The sequence below is a fragment of the Actinia tenebrosa genome, unplaced genomic scaffold (genome assembly GCF_029948245.1).
Source record: "Actinia tenebrosa isolate PJP-AT-01 unplaced genomic scaffold, QUT_ActTen_1.0 PGA_scaffold9__36_contigs__length_13948895, whole genome shotgun sequence".
NCBI lineage: Eukaryota > Metazoa > Cnidaria > Anthozoa > Actiniaria > Actiniidae > Actinia > Actinia tenebrosa.
Window position 1 is genome coordinate 5,550,112 of NW_028292586.1, and position 20,423 is coordinate 5,570,534.

General features: G+C 39.9%; 1 protein-coding gene across 1 annotated transcript; it reads right to left on the reverse strand.

The window, feature by feature from the left end:
• Window positions 1-1,676: 1,676 nt before the first annotated feature.
• LOC116289382 (uncharacterized) lies at window positions 1,677-20,147 on the reverse strand. Its single transcript, XM_089025014.1, has 18 exons — window positions 19,963-20,147; window positions 18,554-18,745; window positions 18,169-18,387; window positions 17,660-17,771; window positions 17,144-17,328; window positions 16,158-16,682; window positions 15,605-15,868; window positions 14,825-15,172; window positions 13,106-13,990; window positions 12,386-12,757; window positions 11,931-11,954; window positions 11,195-11,359; window positions 10,821-10,985; window positions 8,420-9,959; window positions 6,700-6,704; window positions 3,666-5,721; window positions 2,917-3,455; window positions 1,677-2,599 (listed from the first exon to the last, which is right to left on the reverse strand). The coding sequence occupies exons 1-18, from the start codon at window positions 20,063-20,065 to the stop codon at window positions 2,415-2,417; spliced, it is 7,884 nt and encodes a 2,627-aa protein (XP_088881140.1). The 5' UTR covers window positions 20,066-20,147; the 3' UTR covers window positions 1,677-2,414.
• Between the last annotated feature and the right edge of the window lie 276 nt (window positions 20,148-20,423).

Consider the following 20,423-nt stretch of genomic DNA (forward strand, 5'->3'; position numbering starts at 1 on the left):
AATTCCTGGACATTTCGGCCACACACGCGTCATGTTCAGATCACAGTTCTATCAAATCGCACTATCGACATAAAATGTTATTTATATATATATATATATATATATATATATATATATATATATATATATATATATATATATATATATATATATGTATATGTATATACTTTAAAATGTATTTTCTTTTTTCTCATAGTCTTATATCAGATTTACGCTTCCACGAAACCAGGCGAGTTTATCATACATTCGATCTATTGTACAGCCATGAAGCTAGTGGGGTAGGGGAGTGGGAATTGTATATCAGGCTACAACTGCACTCATTATACATGTAACCAATTTTAAACATGACTTCAATCAAGCAAGAAAACATATGACAGCTAAAAAAAACAAATCTTGATAATGAGTGATTCTCTTTAGTCTATACAAAATCACAAGATGTTCAGGCAATAAAAAACGTACTGTACCAAACGACGTCACGTCCGGCTCCGCGCAAACTGTCGTTTGTCACGCCATCAGCTCACATAATCCGCTTTGACAGGTTTGATCCCTGCTTATTTACAAAGTAATGCAAACTTTCAAGCATACTCAGTATGTGAAAATACTATGTGATAAGCTGGATACCACTAGTGAGGAATAGTAACGTTTATAGAGCATGTTAACAGTCATTTATGATTACTAAGTTTACTACGCACCGATGGAATGCCACCGAGGCAAGCAAGCTGAGTGTCTTCAACACCGAAAGTGTAGGCTTAACTTCAACAAATAATCGTTTAAAATAATAACAGAGGCCAATCATGCTTAGATAGTCCTTAGATAGGCTAATGTGTGGATTAATAAGCTGTTAAAACTATTTTAGATGACTTTTTTCGCGGCCGTGATCTGTGGTGTGGAGATGTAAACAAACTGCTAATTTGCATATTTACATGGCAAATTTTTCCAACTTCGCATAACGTTTTCATAAGGCCTGTGAAAAAACCCAAACTAATTTTTGTAGTTCGTGTTATTCTATCATTTGAACATTGTACAGCTTGAGTTTTGTAAAAATTGGAGAATGGCCACATGCAAAAAATCGCTTTTATAAATGTGAGGTAAAATCGAGACTGTGAATAACTGTGCTGGAAGAATGCAATTTTTTCTATCTAAAGTTTAGTTTAAAACGTCTAAAATCACCTGGAACAATTGTTCAACACCCCTTTTCTTGAATTCAGTTGCAAATTTGATTGTAACTTGGGTTTTCACTTGGAGCGAGAATGTTTTTGAAAGCGTAATTCGCAGCCGTTTCTTGAGCAATTTTTAGACCGACACGGGGTGAAATCGTTTTTTTCAAAAAATCCGGATTTTTTACGTAGATCGAAAAACCGACCCCAGTACGTTCATAAACACATCAAACAGTGTCTACAGACCAAAAATGAAGGACTTTTATTTTTTTGATTGTGGCCACAAATTTTCGATTTTGCTCGATATTTCTGGACAGTCGCTCTTAACACCACTGAATCATGGCAGCTTTGTCCTTTAGCGTATAAGTCGTTTGAGACACAAATAAAATCGAGCAAGAAGGAAGGGTGTGAAAAGGTTCATTCAACCAAGATGGCGGCTATGACGTCATATGCAAACGAAGAATACATGAATATTTTTTTAATTTAGGATACAAAAGTAAGATAGAATACAACAATAATTGTTCTGGTGAACAATACAATACTATAAAAGTAGACCATGCACAGTGTAATTGAACAAATAGCTATTTGAAATATTCTGAAACTATGACCATGACACAGCCAAATGATTTTCCAAATATCCTGATAACCCCATACCACTTCAATCTAAATACTACCATTACTATTCTTAAACTCTAATAACACCTCGAGGTACGGCAAGTTTCCAATGCGTTTGGAACTTTATTACGCGACTGGCATTTAATTTGGTTGGAACTAGGGCTTTGATACCATCCCCCCCCCTTCAAGTAGCCTCCCATTCAAGCTATTCAGAATGAGTTTACACAGGCATAACCAAAGGTTTTTAATCTCGTGGGGATAACTTCGACTGCAGCGTGGTAAAGGTAACTCATAAGATTCATTTTTCATTTACTTTGTTTTTTCTTTGGAATAAATAATGATAGATAAATAATGTTTTATTCCACGTTGGAATAAGTGAATACAATACTTCATATTCTCTTGATGAAATATAATGTACGAAAAATGGCATGTATTTCGCTATTAGCTCTGCGCTCGCGCTTGGCCAGCTATCATTTTCTCGATTAAAATATTTTCACGAGAGCATGTATAGACAAAACTCTTCAGGTTTTAGATATTGAGGTAATACTAGTGCTTCAAATTTAGAACGACGAAAGACATCGCGTACCTTGTGGTATTCGTCATGTCAAGACAAAAACCTAAAAGCTACGCTAGATATTAAATTCAATTGAAAAGGCAGTATCCCCATCTTCTATCTCTGTCAAAATTCGTAGTCGTTGAGCACCAGATTCTATTGCTATCGCTTTTCGAACATCGCCAGCTGACGACTCCTTCGTAGACAAATGGAATCACGCAGCAGGAGCCTTCTGGAACGTTCCCTCTCGTTGTTCTTATTTTACTCTTACAGCCTACAAAGAACAAAGTTTTCAGATTACGTCTCATTCCCTTGAACATTAATGTTTCTTTTGTTCAACGGCAACGCTAAAGAAATTAGTTTAACAGTAAACAATAAATATTTTAGTTTGGGCGCAATGTTATTCTATGTCAAACCGTGCGTCATTCCCTAGAGTACCATTTCTTGATTTAACGGTTGCGCATGAGAACATGCATAATTATGGACGCAACTTAAACAAATGATATTATTCTCAAATGAGAAAGCTTCAAGCCCAAACTAAAAAGACCTGTTTAATATTATTCGTTGTTTACTAAGAATGTGCTTACTTACTTGCCGGTCTATTCTTGTCGTTACAACATGATGGATGACAGTTTCTTGTACATCTAACTTGACATTCAGCAGGACACAAAACCTCCGATCGTGCTCTGAGATCCTTCGAATTGGAACTATAAAGTTCTGGTGGTGAGTGTAGCGACAGTTGACTTTTTATAAATTGATTTCTAGGTCTAAATGTATGAGATGAAGATGGAAGCGATGCTTTCCTAGTGTCGAGTTCCTGCCATGACATCATTCTTGTCGCAGGGATCCCAGCAAGGGACCCGTGATAGGCAGGGGTTCTTGATCTCGTATGTGGTGATAGTATCTTTACGCGGGCACTAACGTACGGCTTGTGGTACTGCATTGTTTTTACTCCCCGTCCACAACACTGTCCTGGACAAGTTTTATAACAGGACAATTCGCAGCCTCGCGGGCAAGGAAGATGGACCGAGTAAGATAAAGTGTGTCTTGGAACACCATTCGTTTGAGAACCCATGCAGCAGCGCGGAGGACACGAGGGCAGACAAACTTCTGAACAAATCGACGGACAGTTTGCGGAAGAAAGGTCTCCGGAGATTTTGTCCGTTAACTGAAAGTCTGTGTATTTGGATATTAGAGGGTTTGGTTCTGGATCAGGCGCCAGTTCCTCAGGTTTAACAGTTAGTAAGTCTGTGCAGCATTGTATTGGGCAGCTTGCTACACAGGCATGGGCACACGATGGTGGGCAATCTGGAGGTGCAGAAAGAGATGGAGGAGGAAGTGGTGGTGGTGGGGGTGCTGGAGATGGGGATGGGGGTGCTGGTGGCGGTGGCGGTGGCGGTATGTAAGGGAGAGCCGGTGTTGGCGGCGGTGGTGGCGAAGGAGAAGGAATGGGAGGAGGGGGAGGAAGAAGAGATGGAGGTGAAGGGTAAGAGGGAGGAGGCGGGGCAGGAGTAGGGTAGGAGGGCGAAGGCGGAGGTGGAGGTGGAGGCGGAGGTGGAGGCGGAGGTGGAAGTGGGGGGTAGAAGGGTGGAGGTGGTTGAGGCGGAAGCGAAGCCGGGGTCGGGGTAGGAGCAGGTGTAAGAGGAAGTATAGCCTTTGGCAACTGGATTTTGATATCTGTGCAACATTGTACAGGACACATAGGAAGACATGTGATGGCACAGGATGGAGGACAAAGCTTGTTATTTGGCAATGTAGCAACAGTTGGAAAAGTTTCCTTTGACTTTTCCGGTGAACAACAATGCATTGGACACTTAGGTAAGCAAACCACGGAGCAGGACGGTGGACACGTAGCTGTTGTCTTGTATGCATTAACTGCTTGTAGCTGAGGGCAGCATTTGATAGGACATTCTGGTAGACACGTGGTAACGCAGGAAGAGGGACAAGTTGATTCTGATTTGGTACTAAGCATAGTTGGACGTTGTGTATGGGGTGTAGTGATAGCTGGACAACATTTGACAGGACAAGTAGGCAGGCATGTTAGAATGCAAATCGGTAAGCATGTAGAAGTACTTGGAGTCGTTACAGTGATGATTGGGCCAGCCGTAGCAGACAATAAACCAGGGCAACACATAATTGGACAATTCGGTTTGCAAATTTCTTTACATATTGCAGGACACGGAGCATTTGTAGTAAAGGCTAGGCTTGCAGTTAACTGGCCTGGTTTGGAAGTCATGATCACGGAGCAGCACTTAACTGGACAAAATGGTTTGCAGGTTATTGCACAGATGGTGGGACAAGTGATGGCATTCACGTTTGTACTAGGTGTGGTTGTTGGAATTACAAGATCTGTGCAGCACCGTAGTGGACAGGATGGTTCACAACTCACTTTACATCCCGGTGGACAATTAGGTTGGCTAGATGTCGTCTTGGCACAACACTTTAAAGGACAAGACGAGATGCAGTTTGTGAAGCACACTACAGGACACGATGGAGTTTTCTTTTTACAGCATTTTATAGGACAAAATGCTAAACATTTGTTAAGACAAATCTTTGGACATTGAGATGCCGTTGTAGAAACACCTGTGTTGTTAGACGTTGTGAGGTATCCAGGACAACACTTAACAGGACAATCTGGGCCACAATTCTTCGCACAAGAAGGTGGGCAAGCTGACGATTTTCCTTCTGGATCAATGATAATAGTAACTGGTTTGGGGTTTTCTGCCCCGTTGCAGCACTTGGTTGAGCATGGAGGCAGACAACTTTGACTGCAAGAAGAAGGGCATCCACTTAGACTTGGATTAGTATTCACAATGATTGACACATGTTTTGGGTTGCCAGAGCAACACCTAATTGGGCAATCGGGGTTGCAAGATTTGGAGCATGTGATTGGACATCCATGTTTGGTATGTTTGCTATGTATAAGAACTGAAATCTGTTTTGGAAGTGCGGCACAGCATTTGACAGGACAATTCGGTCCACACTCTTTTATGCACGACGATGGGCACACATCGTCATTGGACTCAGTTCTCGCTATGGATCCGAGCTTTTGTGCCCCCGATTCTTGACAGCATCTGATTGGACAATCAGGCAAACACGTCTGGAAACAGATCGTCGGGCAGGGTCTTGGTGTTGTTGTCATCTGCGTCTCTGGAATCTTTAGGTCGATATTAAACTGCTTTGCTCCTCCTTTGCAACAACGTATAAGACAAAATGGTTGACATTTCGTAGCGCATATTGCTGGACAAGCAGCTGGGTGAGGTTTTGTTAACTTTTGTTTTGTTCCTAGTGTGCAGCAGTAATCAGGACAGGTATCAGTGCAATGTCCCATGCAGGATGGCTGGCATACCGGCAGTGGAGGGAGGTTGGCAACTGGATAAGATCCTGGAGCATGAGCTAGGGATAAAAGGTAAGGCTTTGATCAATATAAGTATTATCAACTAAAATCAAATAATATTAACTTAACGGATTTGATTAAATAATAAATTTATTTTTGACACAAAAATAGGCGAGCATAGAACAGTTTTTGTGTGACTGACAAAAACTTTACGATACGAACAGGGGTGGTAAGTTAAAAACTGTGATAGGATATTATAAGTCATTGTATTGTATTGTGCCACGTACCGAGATTGTGTCATGCTTTACCGTGCCGTGCTATACCTTGCTATGCATTACCGTGCCGTGATTTACCTTGCCACATGCTTCACCGTACCTTGCTCTACCGTGCAGTGCCACAGGGTGACCTTGCCGGTATTTTAAGTCTATTCGCGGTTGATTTGATGTTTGTATATTTATGTATTCATTTACTTCGATAGTCTGGAAATTTATCGCCAGATTCGGGAGGGGGGTTGGTTTTAATTTCACGTTAGTGATAACCAACTTTATTTATTGGTTAAACACGAAAAAGCAATAATACTATTGTTGATAAACTAATAAACCTCAAAAACGCATGTTGAAAAAGGTTTTAGCAATTTCAAGTCTTTCATCACACGAATTATTAAAACTTTAAGTTTAACGTATTTTTGTGATTACTTTATGGATATGTTAAAGTATCGCGATTCTCCTATAAATTTGATCGAGAGAGAACCATCAATATAATGTGGTATTGTCGACGGTATTGACGGCTCAGAATTGCTGCGCGCGATTGGCTGGTAGCATTTGATTGACGGCGAAAATAGCACTTTTTCGGTATCGACGTCTGTTTTCATAATGCAACCGTTCTCTGAAAGAAAACTTCTTCTGCTCTTTTACAACTATATGAGACGAACTATTTTCTGACGACGTTATACAAGGATAGGGAAATAACAAGCTAAATATCTTGGACTTTCTGCTAAAGGTGAGTGAAAAATATCGTACAAAATTTTTCTTTCATACTTACGCTTCGAAGAAATTAGACTTTTTAAAACTTACAAATTGAATGACGAAGAAATCGTAGAATCATTTATTCCTTTATTGATGAATTGTGTTACCGAGTAGAATGATAAATTCATAGCCCAGAAAGTTTTTAAAACAATCATAATAACCAAAGATTTAAAAAAAAAAGATAAAGCTTGCTTCGGTTTTGTAAACTCAAAAATGTCAAACTTGCTTGAGCGAACACTTGACGAGCACATTTTCAATGCAATAGGATATAAAGAAATCAGTATAAAAAGAAAAATAAATCTGTAAACAGTCCAAGCAATGAAATTATCTTGAACTTCATCTAATTTTATTATAATGATAGTGGAATTTTGATGAAAACAAAGTTTTTAAAAACGCCTAGCATCCATTTTCTCGAACCTTCCAGAAACCGTTGTTAGGGAGACGACTGCATGTAAGGTAGTGAGAATCTGAAGCAAATCAGGATTGCTTCCCCTGCTTTTTTCTTTATTTTTGAACTGAAAAATTGGAGAATCGCGATACAAAACTAATTACGATTTTGTGACGGCCACAAACCAAAATATTGTCGGCCTTGGAAGAAAATATTTTCCGCATTTGACTCCGTCGCTTTGCGACTCAGCCCAAGACGGAATATATTTTCTCCCAACTAGCCGTCAATATTTTGCCGACACGAGTGAAAAACGTCTGCGCATGCTCTGAATCCGTATGCAAATTACTCAAAACATATGTAAATTTGACTTTCAAACATGCCTGATAAATTGGACTTCACAAAATGCCAAAACTTAGTGTCCATGCTTGAAACTTAAGGGTAATCCTTTCATATTGTGTTTGTTAATACAGTATCTTGGTCTGACAAAAGTATACTCGCGAACTTTCTTGTATACTTGGAGAAAACAAACATTTATTTTCTCACTCAAACTCTTCAAAAAACGTGCTGAAGTGCACGCATGTGCAAACGTTTTACCCTGGTGTCGGTATTGCCGCCTCAAAATCGCAATACGATTTTTTTTCAATAACATACCTAGCACAATGCGCATGCAACCTATTTTCGGCTTCGTGGAATGAGAAGAATTAGTAAGCAGTGCCAACTGACATGATTTTTGTCTCCATTTTATTTTTAAGAATAAGAAAACCAACATGTAAATTTGTTTTAAGTTCAAGGCATACAATAGGTTTTTTGCTCACATTTTACTTGAAGTTTAATATAATATTACTATTAAGAAGTCTTTATTAAAATACTTGTAGCCTGATGATTAGCTTGCTTTACTGACATAGTACAAAAGTTCTTGTCTTATTAAAACACATTTTTGCGCCCTTAAATATTCTAATTTTGCTAATTATAACAGCTGAGTGCGATCAGTGTTTTAAGGTGACCACGATTATTGAATTTTAGGCGAAGCTTTATATAATTAGCACAGCTTTAAAGACCCTTTTTCAGTGAAGCCGAGTTCCAAGGAAAATTCAGCATGTATTCTTAGAGGGCATCCACAGTGACTCAAAATCCCTCGAGATATAAATAAGAATGAAACGGCCGCGATGCCCGTTCATCTAACGAGAGAAACTAATGAGGGATGCTTTGTTATCGTCAATCAACATGGCGGCCATGTGTAACATCGAACAAGCTTTCCTTTCGAAATCACCATCTTTTCATCACGCAAAGAGGTTTAAAAGACCAGACCATGTTCCTAAATTATTTCCGTTCTCTTGACAATACTAAAATTTCGATCTTATGGGAGTCTTTGCGTTCTTTATGCTATTTTTCTTATCGTAAGTGACAACAATCGAACAACATTTCACTGGACAAGAAGGAGTACACTTTGTATAACATGATGTAGGACAACTTCCAAGGGTTGGTGCCGCTACGCTTGTTCTAGCTGTCGGGTCTGTAAAGGCTGCTAGGCAGCACTTGAATTGGCAGTTTGGTTTACAGGAAATGAGGCATGGAGGGGGACAAGGGGCCACCTTGGTAGATCCAGGCAACGTATCCTCTCCTGGGAAGGATTTCGGACAACATCGTAGCGGACACGTTGGTAAACAAGCCCAGCTGCAAGAAGGAGGACAAGGTTCCGGAGTCGAGGCAGAAACGGTTTCTTTTTCTGGTTTTAACTCTTGACAACATTTAACTGGGCAGAGTGGTTGGCATGACTGCAAGCATGAGGATGGACAATTGTCCTTTTCTTGTTTCATTGGTGTGAGAACGATCAAACAGCATTTCGGAGGGCAACCAGGTTTGCATTTCTGTGCACATTCCGCTGGGCAAGTTTCCGGATTTTTATCAACAGATGAGGCTCCCTTGCAACACTTTGCCGGGCAGTCAGGTTGGCATGTCTGGAAACATATCGATGGACAATTCGATCCTGGTTGTAGTGGAGTAAGAACCGTCGTACAGCATTTTGCTGGGCAATCAGGCTTACAAGTTGAGGCTGAACATTCTTTAGGACAATTCTGGCTAGTTGGCAATGGTACGTTTGGGCAGCAAATGGCAGGACAATTAGGGCCGCATGATTGGGCACACTCTGGTGGGCATTTTGCAGCACAGCATTTCGCTGGGCAATCAGGCTTGCATGAGGTTAGGCATTCTTGTGTGCAACCAGCTATGGCTGGTTCGGAAATGTTTTTGGGTGTGCAACACTCGACAGGACAGGTTGGCCCACACGGTTGAGATGAACATTGTGGAGGGCACTCGTTCGTTTTAGAAATTGTTACGCAACACTTTGCTGGGCATTCATGCTTACAGGAAGATGGGGAACATTGTTCTGGACAAGGCAACCCAGTAATGATTGTCTTATCTTCGATCAATAGTCCACTGCAACACTTCGAAGGACACCCTGGCAAACACGACCGAAGACATTCATTAGGGCAATGATCTCTCTGGATACTTATAGGAATTAACTCTCCAACGCAGCATTTCTCCGGGCAATAAGGTTTGCAAGATACCAAGCACTCCTTTGGACATTCCTGTGTTCCAGGTTTGGTATTTGCAAGCTTAAGTACACCCGTGCAGCACTTGGCAGGACACTCTGGCTGACATTCCTTGGCACACTGTGGTGGGCATTCTTCAACGTTTGATTCTTTAGGTACTACTATTTCCAAACAGCATTTCGTAGGACAATCTGATGAACACAGTGTTGCACATTTTTCTGGACAAGTTTGCGCTGCTTGTTTTGAACCAGTACAACATTGGACAGGGCAAGATGGTTGGCATTTGATGGCACAACCTGGTGGACATTTCTCAGGTGTTGTCTTTTGTGGGTCTATTTGGAGGAGGAAGAAATACGGTTACCGAAGGAAAACTGTAACAAGTCTTTGGAATGCATTTTGAGGTTTCGGAACCTAAATTTTCTTCCTCCTCCGTTCAACTCGAGGGGAAATGTTATCAAAAACTTTATCTAAGTGTCATAAGATACCGTGCTTATATACATATTCACCTAAGTCCTAGAATCCGGACAAAGAAAGTTTATTATCAAATTTAATAAACGGAAATTTAGAAATACGACGAACGAAAGAAACAAAACCATAAGGCACGACCTGAAAATGCATTCCATTGAAGTTTTGCATTCCAGCAAGTTTTTAAAATTAAACAGAGATTAAAGGCAGAAAGACAAGATTTGTGGTGCCAATACGGTGTACAAAATGTCGCAGTTTACTTAATGATTTATTTTATTTTAATGTGTTGGGCCTCCTGCAGCTGGCTATGTCGTATTTTTACATCGTCGTCGTCGTTGTGGCGGTTGTTATTTATATTTGCTTAAATCTATTCTTTACTACTGTTTTTAGAGTTTTATACAGAGTCGTTTATTCTTACACAAATTGTTGGTGACTTTCAGTGAAATCGCACAGAGGTCGACCATTAAGAGATTAGGTTTTTGCCCAAGCGTCCTGATTCACGACAGTCAACTTTTTACAATAACTTCAAAAATATAAAGCATCTGCTATAGTATGCTACTATTCAAAATCATATAACACAACCATTCCCTCGAAATTTTTATCACGATCCAATCAGAATATTTGAAACAGCACCGACACAATCACGGCACGGCTTTCATCAGTCATGCAACATTTATATGTATACTCTGTTTAAATGATTTTTTCTTGTTCTATAATCTAGAGCTTACCTCCGCAGTATCCAAATTTCTTATCATGGTCAAAACTGAACGTCGTTGCGCACCAGGGCTTCCCATTACTGTCCTTCAAACACTGCATGTACATTTTACCTTCGTAGACGAACGGGAAGTGGCAACATTCTCCTGCACCAGTGCCCCCATGGGCAAGATAACAATCTGGTGAGCAAAGAAATGTATCAAAAAAATATTGGTTTAGAGTTCAAAGCTTTGATATTGAGCATTTCATTATCCTTAGTACAAAATTATTGTTCTACGATTACAGCAGAAACTTTTATTCAAGGTCACGCAACGCGGTTGAAACTGTTTGAGAAACCAGCTACTGACGCTCTATGTAAAAATTATTTCCCTAATTACGTTCGACTTACGCGGACAGAATCCCCACTGCTTGTCCTTGTCGTAGCTACTTGTCGTAGCACACCATCTGAACTTCCTTTCAGCTCGGATACAGCCATGTTGCTTCACTCCTTGGTAGATGAACGGGAACACGCAGCAGGCACCTTCAGATGTTCCCTCATGGGTAGGCATGCATCCTGATTGGAATTCCAAAACAATGTCATACACCAATTCAATTTGCTGGAAAATCTTTTTTTTTCAACTTTGCGTCTGATTAGTCATTTGAAAATAACGAATAGATTTAGAGGGGATTCTTTTTTTAATCACATGATATGGTTATGTTTATCCAACATGGCGTTTATGACGTCATTTGAAAAATGACAAATAGATTTGGAGGGACCATAGTGTTTTGTTTATCCAGCATGGCGTCTGTGATGTCATTTGAATACCACTCCAAACCTATTTGTCATTTTCAAATGACGTCAATTGCGCCATGTTGAAAAATTAACATTAGATTTCTCAACGAATTCATTGGTTATGACATATAACATGGCTGCCACGTCCTTTCTTATTCTATCCATTCTCTTGGGAATAAATGTTATTCCCACGAAAACACACTTTTTGGCTTTCATATTTTGGGCACTCATCCACGTGTAAACTCGGACATTGCGGTTGCTAGTTGAGCGCTTATCGTTTGTGATAAAGAAGCCAATTAAGTGTGATGGTACGTTTTACTTCTGGTAATAAATATAAGAGAGTTAATCTTACCTTCAATTGGTGGTACGACAATGACTGAAAAAGGATATAATTAGAAACTATCAGTTCATTCAATATAATTAAATTAAATTGCGAAGGATTGCTATGAATAGACGCCATTTTAGTCCCATGTGCGTGTGAAAGTTTTGAAACATTTCTTTTACTAGAAATGCACACGGATAATTGGGCATGATGGGCACTGTTTGCCCTTCACTCAAGACTTGTAGTCATATTCATGAGGAAGCTATTTAAACTGATTTATACCAAGCAACACTTCGTGGACGATAGCAGATGACTGGCATTATTAGCATATATATATCATTGTGGGCTGATTATAACATCTTTGAGATTATTTCAAGTGATATATACCAAACAATAGAATACTCTCTGGTCGTTGTCCAACCGGCAGTGTTTGCCTATCACTGATCGATATATATTTTGAATTAATTTATTTAGCTGATAATTACCTGTAGGTGGAGGAGGTGGCGTCGTAGGAGGAGGAGGAGGTGGAGGAGGAGAAGGAGGAGGAGGTAGGGGTGGAGGTGGCGGTGGCAACGGAGGCGGTGGTGGTGGAACCACTGTCGGTGGTAGAGGAGGAGGACCAGCAGTAGTAGGCGGTAGAGTAGGTTTGGGGGTTGTGCTGGGAGCTGTGCTCGGTGGAGGGGTAGTTGGAGGTGTCGTAGGGGCTGTTGGTGGAGGTACTGGGGGTGGTGGTGGTGGTAGAGGAGGAGGTGGCGGAGGAGGAAAGGGAAGTGGGGGTGGAGGAGCTGGAGTTGTTTTTTGGATCGGAGAGACTGTTTTTGAAGGTGTCGTAACTATTGTAGTAGGTGGCGGCATTGCTTGAAAAAATAAAAAATATATATATTAAATATTTTAGGTTAAAATTTATTTCTTCTTTGTTTTATTTGCCCTACTTTGTGTATTTTTGTGTGTGTTGTTTGGTTGGCTCAATAGCTGGTTTGCTTGTTTATTCGTCCGTTTGTTCTTTTGTTGTTGTTGTTGTTGTTGTTGTTGTTTTTACCATGACTGTCCATCTATCATGTAATAAACTCAAATTAATTCTAACGAAAATAAATTTCCGAAAAGATTAGGCGGACCTATAGGATCAGTGTTGGAGATAAACGCTACTATAAAGATTAAATCGCCAATAAAAAGCTTCTGGTGTTAAGCGTTACATTGTTACTTACTTGTGAATGGCCTTTTAGAAATGGTCAGTTTAAGCTCCATGGGATTTGAACAATCTTGACTGATTATCAGTGTAATGTTTTTCTTTCCATCAATAAGCAACTCGAACCGCTTCAGTGGATCCTCCGCACTGAATATAATATGCGTAAAAGCATTTGCAATAGTATCTCGTGGGCGAGGGAATCTCTCGATCCTATCAGCTTGTGGTGTACTCGAGGCTATTGATGCTGGCGATATCTCATTTAAAACCTCTTCTGCGGATTTATCTGATGGTTTGACTTCAGATCGTCTTTGGGAATCTGGAGACTGATTACTCTTGTGGATCGTGTTTTTAGTACTTATTCTCTCAAGTACGTCTTTTGCGCTCGCATTGCCACCATCGAGATGCGTGGCAGACTTTTTACTTCCAACACTTTGTTTTTCTCTACTTCTCCTTAATTCGTGTTTTTTATCTTCGTTTTTTATCGTTTTTCTCGTACTTCTAGAGTTTGCTCTTTTATTTCCACTATCCTTCTTTGTCTTCCTTTTGTCAGATCCTTTAAGATGTCTTTTTATTTTAATATCTTCTTTGGCTTTAACAACCATTTTTTCGTCTTCGTTCACTGCTCGCAAATATCTGTGCTTTCCATCCAACGCATGATTCATAGCCTCTTTCCTAACTAAGTGTTGTTGTGGTGCCTGTGCTATGTTGGTTCTCTGCCCAAGATATTTAGCACTTGCTTCTGTAGGTTTGTTTGGTGCTGCTGTAGTTGCTTTACTTTTCTTTGGTAGCACGTATTTCACAACAAAGACGCGTCCGTACACGAAGTATCCGCCGGGTTTAAGACTTGAGAAGAGTCGGTACGGGAAGCCGGCATTATTGACAAACTGAATCTTTAGGCATATGTCTAGGAGAAAAAAACATTAATACCCGAATGAATTAAAAAATGGTCAAATCATTGCGTACGTTGAAATTTATTATCAACCAGAAGGCATTCTTTCTATTGGTTGGCTGCCAAAAAACGAAGGACTTGGAGCGAATCCAATAAGAGAGAGTTAAGTAGAAACAGAGAAAAGCTGATCTAATACCTGAACAGTTCCCTATCATCGTAGCTAATTTTGGAAAATGTTTTCTTCATATGACGTGAAAAGTGAAATCTAATGCTGATTCTAAATACGAAAAGAAAAATGGGGTTTCCATAGCTTGTTTTCGAGATAACCAGCATTTAATGGATGCCTACGCGCGAGTGTTTGGAGCAAAGCATTGCGCCACCGGAAGTTATCAGAAAAAATTTAAAACTGACAAGATAATTACTCTTTACAGACTCTATAATTGCACAAATGCTGGCTATTGAATCATTAACGGTGTTAGGGATGGGTCTTATTTTTTTCAAACCGATACCAAAAACAAAAGAGCTAGCTCTACTCCTCCGCAAAGTAATTCTGAAAAAGGTGCATTTAGCAGTAGTGCACACGCCTCTCACCTGTGGGTTCTCGGGGTCTCCCATAGAAAACCCTAACAAGCTAAATTCCAATTCGATATGTGAGAGAGCCATGCCACTGATTTAGATCAGCCCAGGGTTGTTTCATGGTTCGATCTGTGAGTTAACCATGCCCTGACTAATTAACCCAGCTCTGACTTAGATAAGCGCAGAGGTTGTTTAGGGTTTAATCTGTGAGTTAGCTATGCCCTGGTTTTGATCAGCGTATTGATAAAGTTTTAAACATTTGAATTTTCTTACCGTAATGAATAATCTCTGTTGGAATGGTTGTCGGCGCAGGCGTCGTCAGGATTGCCGGCGGAAGCGTAGTAATGTTCTTCTTCGGGGCTGAGGTTGGTTTCTGAGGGACAACGGGAAGCACGAAGAAGCAATTCATCATCGGATTCTCATTTGCATTGATCACTCGTATTACGAAAGAGCATCGCTGTATCCAAGTGATGGTGGGTTCATTATAGCGTGCCACAAGATTAGTTATATGGAAATTGGAATTCCTACTCTCACACATAAACCATCCTTTATGTAACAGCTCGAACATGAAGGCCTCTGGAAATTTTAATGTCCTGAACGCTACAAACGTTGCTGCAAGATCTGAATAAGCGGAGTGAAATGTTTAGCAAAAGTTTATCATATTCATGTATATTTCCAAGAAATATCTTCTCGGAATTCGATAAAGGAAGAAATAACAGTCAAAGGAATGACACATAGTGTGAAATATGAAATCAATGGTGGCGCAGCCACCATTTATACTCGCTTCTGGCCTCTGGGGTCTAGGGTTCGATACCTTGACTCGGCGACACGTGAGGGTTCGACGATTTTTCTCCGAGATGGATTTCCGCCGGTTTTCCTCCCTTCCCAAAACCTAACATGATCAATTTCAATTCAATCTGTGAGTTAGCCGTGCTTGACTTTGATCAGTGGCCCGGACGCTGTTTCGCGGTATTGATGATAAGGTTTGAAGGAAATAGCAAAATATTAGATTGGGTCAATCCATGATTGTCGAACTATTTATTATAAACTTACAAAACTTTTCCGTCTGTTCCAGTTTTGCGAGCTTGAAGTTGTAGTTCTTTTGAATGATGTAGTACCCGGGCGCACAGGCAGATTCCCACGAGACTGTTTGCTGGCCCTCCTCGTGTGATTTGAAGCCTTTTCTTGCTATGTAGACCTGGCATCTTCTCCCTAAAACCACGCGCCCAAATAGTCCCCTCCAACAAAGATTCTTGTGGAAGTCATGAGTAGCGGGAATGTTCATGGAATGAATTATATAATAGCTGCCAATAACCACTGTAATCAAAATCAAAATCAAATCAAAATCTAACTCGACACCAAAATTAAAATCAAAATCTGAAAATGAAATGTTTATCAAAATCGAAATTGAAATCGAAATCTAGATCCCCTCCTTTTAGCAGGGATATTTTTTTAATGAACGTTGACTTCCTATCTATAAAGATGTTGTCAAGACCGGTACCTCTTCCGCGCCCCATTTCCTAAACCAGCCACTGACAGCGAATCAGATAATTTTCTCTTTTCTCTTCCAACTTATTATTTTCTTTTTCTCTGTTAATTAACTAACCTTTACTTGCGGAGCCAGAAACAGTAACGAACGTTTTAGCCAAGACTTGTACATTTTGTCCAGCTTTTGGTTCAACCACGGGGAATTCTGGACCCGTGCTCTTTTCTTTACCCTTTCCTGTAACATTACCGCCGCCTGCACCTCCACCTGTACTGACTTCCTTTGTTTTAATGCTGCCAGTCGAGCCCGTCTGAGCCCCTGCAGTAGCCCCAGCCCCTCCGCCCACTTGAACATTGGCTGCAGCTGATGCCACTGAGCCACCTCTCGGGGTGAACACATTGACTTGTCTCTGAAGGGAAATGTTCCTTAAGGCTTCCGATAGTGTTTTCATGGCAATAGCTGTAGCAGCTTGACGGGCTGCAACTGCACCTGCTGCGGCTCCAGCTTGAACGCCAGCTCGTTCCCCTGCTAAAGCTCCTGCCTGAGCTCCCTTTTCTGCTGCTTCTTTTTGACCTAGCGTGGCACCAGCTTGTGCCCCGGCTTTTGCTGCTATTTTTAAAAGTGCAAGAGGATCTTCTTCTTTTCCTGGAAAGGAATGGTATCCGTGTTATTCGTATTTTAATACCTGAGGTGATACTTATTGTTCTTCCTTCATTCTTTATTTTTCTGTTTCTCTTTTCCCCCCGCGACCTTTTCTATATTATTTTTTTCCTTCCAACCCTTTTCCTTCCTTTTAAACCCTTTGATGGTTTTTTATTTTCATCCTTACTGTGGTCCTCTTCGTTCTTCCCTTCTCCCATATTTTAGGTTTCCTTTTATAATCTCTCTATACATTATACCTGTCCTTCCTTCATTTTTTATTTCTTCTTTTTTTATTCTTTTTTTTTTTCTATTTGTTTTCGTATTTTTTCGTTTTCTTGCATTCCTACTTTACTGACTTGCCCTTTTCCTCTTTCCTATTTATATGTTCATGCCTTTTTTTCACTTTTTATAATTATAGTGTAGGAAACTTTGTTTGAGTATTTTTATCTACGAGACAAGAATACCTGGTTTCTTCGGTGGTGGTAGAGTCCAGAGAAACTTTGAAGGGATAGGCGCGAATGCAGTCTTATCGGGAAGAGTAACCTCAACGCTTACATGGTCATCAAGGAATTGGTCTTTATGCAGCGCTTCAACATAGTAGTATTTTCCTTTGTTGAGATAAACGTCTTGCGAGCGTTGCTCACGAAATCTACGGCCATGAAACATTAAACGAATCAATAAGAATACATCCTGCAACACCAAGAAACAGGAGCCATAATACAATACATCCTGCAACACCAACAAACCTGACCAAGAATACAATACATCCTGTAACACCAAGAAACCTAACCAAGAATACAATACATCCTGCAACACCAAGAAACCTGACCAAGAATACAATACATCCTGCAACACCAACAAAGCTGACCAAGAATACAATACCAAGTAACGTAACCAAGAATGCAATGACACTTGCAACACCAAGAAACCTGATCAAGAATACTATAGATATTACATGGTAAAAAGTTATGTATTATTACTTATCGTATTCTCCCTTCTTTGTTACGTGATCACCAGATACTTCTGCAATCATTACTTTTTTCTTAGGGTTCTCATCTGTACTGATGTAAAACTGACCTTGTGCGTCGCTGCCTGTGAAGAATCAAAGCAGCATTGAAATGTCTGCAGATGGTTAAGAAGAAGAAAGAGAAGGACAAGGACTAGGACAAGGACAAGGACGGGGGCAAGGACAAGGACAGGGACAGGGACGGGGACGGGGACAAGGACAATGGCAAGGAAAGGGACGGGGACAATGACAATGACAATGACAATGACAATGACAATGACAATGACAATGACAATGACAATGACAATGACAATGACAATGACAATGACAATGACAATGACAATGACAATGACAATGACAATGACAATGACAATGACAATGACAATGACAATGACAATGACAATGACAATGACAATGACAATGACAATGACAATGACAATGACAATGACAATGACAATGACAATGACAAGCTAATCGACTTACTGATTCTAAATACGTAATTTCCTGTTTGCGGAGGGACAAAATATCCTCGGATTCTTGATCCAAAAGCATCAGCCCAATTTTCTGGCTCTGAGAAAGTCGGTGAGTAATCAACAAGATTGGGTAGGGTAGGATAACGTGAGCTCTGCACTAGGTTCTTGATATCATAACCATCTAATCCATCCCACCGTTCAACCACAACTCCTGGCTGTCTTTTAATATCTGTGAAAGTCGATGAAGTTGTTAGGCAGTTGTTGTGTCACTGGTTCACTGGGTCACTGGGTGACTGGGTGACTGGGTCATTTGGTCATTGGATATTTGGCGTAGTCGAACAGCATGCAAATATTATCATAATTACTATAAGATTGACCACTGATAGTTTGAATACCTCTATTCAATGTTTTCAAATCTTCTGTCGCTTTACTGGCGGCGTTCGAAACTTTCGTGTTTATATTCGAAGTTGTATCTGCTGGAGCTTCTTTTATTTCTTCATCGTTAAGTTTTTCATTATTGATTGGAGCTCCTTGATCTTTTCTTTCGTCATCGTTGGGTTTCTCATCATTAATTGGAGTTCCTTGATCTACATTTGGTTAAATAAACAATCAAAACACTTCATTACTGAGTTGCCAGTGGCAAACATTTTATTCTGTCTGTCCCTCGCAAAGAGGATGTGCAATACTGCCCAGGGCCCTCTACGGCATTACTCAATATGGGGCATATGTTACAGGGTTCCCGTGTATAATCTGAATACGCATATCCATATAAGAGGGTTTCCAATCAATACCAAATCATTAATTAACAAAGAGATTGATTGAAGGTTTGGCTGTGTATCACGCGCCGAAAAAATGAATGTCTACGCGTGCTTTTTCAGGTTTGCTGCTGTGATTCCATCTTCTTCTCCTTGCTTCCTTGCTTCCTTGCTTCCTTGCTTCCTTGCTTCCTTGCTTCCTTGCTTCCTTGCTTCCTTGCTTCCTTGCTTCCTTGCTTCCTTGCTTCCTTGCTTCCTTGCTTCCTTGCTTCCTTGCTTCCTTGCTTCCTTGCTTCCTTGCTTCCTTGCTTCCTTGCTTCCTTGCTTCCTTGCTTCCTTGCTTCCTTGCTTCCTTGCTTCCTTGCTTCCTTGCTTCCTTGCTTCCTTGCTTCCTTGCTTCCTTGCTTCCTTGCTTCCTTGCTTCCTTGCTTCCTTGCTTCCTTGCTTCCTTGCTTTCTTCCTTGCCTGCTTCTTTTTTACCTTATTTGATTCCTTTATTTCCAACATTTTTCTATCTTCTCTCTTCCTTCTTTATTCCTACCCTCCTATCTTCCTTAGTATTTTTTGTGTAAAAATCTCCGTAGTAAAATGTTTTAATTTTTCTTTTCCCCTTGTTTTGTTTTTAATTTTGACGTGAAATCCCGAAAAAATTATTTGGCTTACTCATTGTTTCGTGTTGTTAAAGTGTATATCAAGGGAAAACAATTACATTTTCAAAACCACTTTCAAAATATTATTTCTCGTAATTGATCAAGGAATACAAATTGATTTCTCTTTCTAACGAATATGAAGATATATATTTTTTACTATTTACTCGTAAATGAATTTTTTTCTGTCTAGATCAATGATTAGTTCACAATTTGAAGTCAATAAGCACCAAGTAGATTGCCAAACACAGAACTGCTCTATAAACAACAATGTTGAATACTAAGAGAGAAAATCGGAAAATATAATATTTTTGTTATAAAAAGAAAACAAAAGATCACGTTCGAGAAAATATCCTTTGGTCAAATGAATAAATAAATAAATAAACATCATAATATTGTTACCGGATACTTCTCCTTTTCCATCTTGTTGAAACAGCACCGGGTCGTAGTATTGCCCTCGTGAACTAACAATAAAAGCTAGAACTAAAAAGACGAAAAAACCCATAGTTTTGAAACGATCATCTCCGATCCATATATATATCTATCTATATATATATAGTAAAATTCTTAGTTTTCAAGGCTTTAGATCTCTTGTTCACATGAATAAAAATCTTCCATCATGAATCAAAAAAATATTCAGTGGTCACCTGCTATGTACCTGTTGTTGGACTGTCACTATTTTTATATTCCTTTCATTTTAGTTTACGCCTTTGTAGGTTTTGAATAGTAGATTTTAAACTCTTTTTCTCAAGCTCCGTTTTATTTTGATATTTTACATCAGCGGACGCACGCGGGTCGTTAATTATTATTTAATAAACGATCAGGAGTGTTTTATCAGGTTTGAAACCACGAGGAGTAGTCGA

Coding starts and splice junctions, on each gene's coding strand:
- LOC116289382 (XM_089025014.1), bottom strand. CDS start 20,065: ATGGGTTTTTTCGTCTTTTTAGTTCTAGCTTTTATTGTTAGTTCACGA. Junction 18,746..19,962: donor TGGAAAAGGAGAAGTATCCG/GTAACAATATTA, acceptor AACCAAATGTAG/ATCAAGGAACTCCAATTAAT. Junction 10,986..11,194: donor GCAGTGGGGATTCTGTCCGC/GTAAGTCGAACG, acceptor TTTGCTCACCAG/ATTGTTATCTTGCCCATGGG.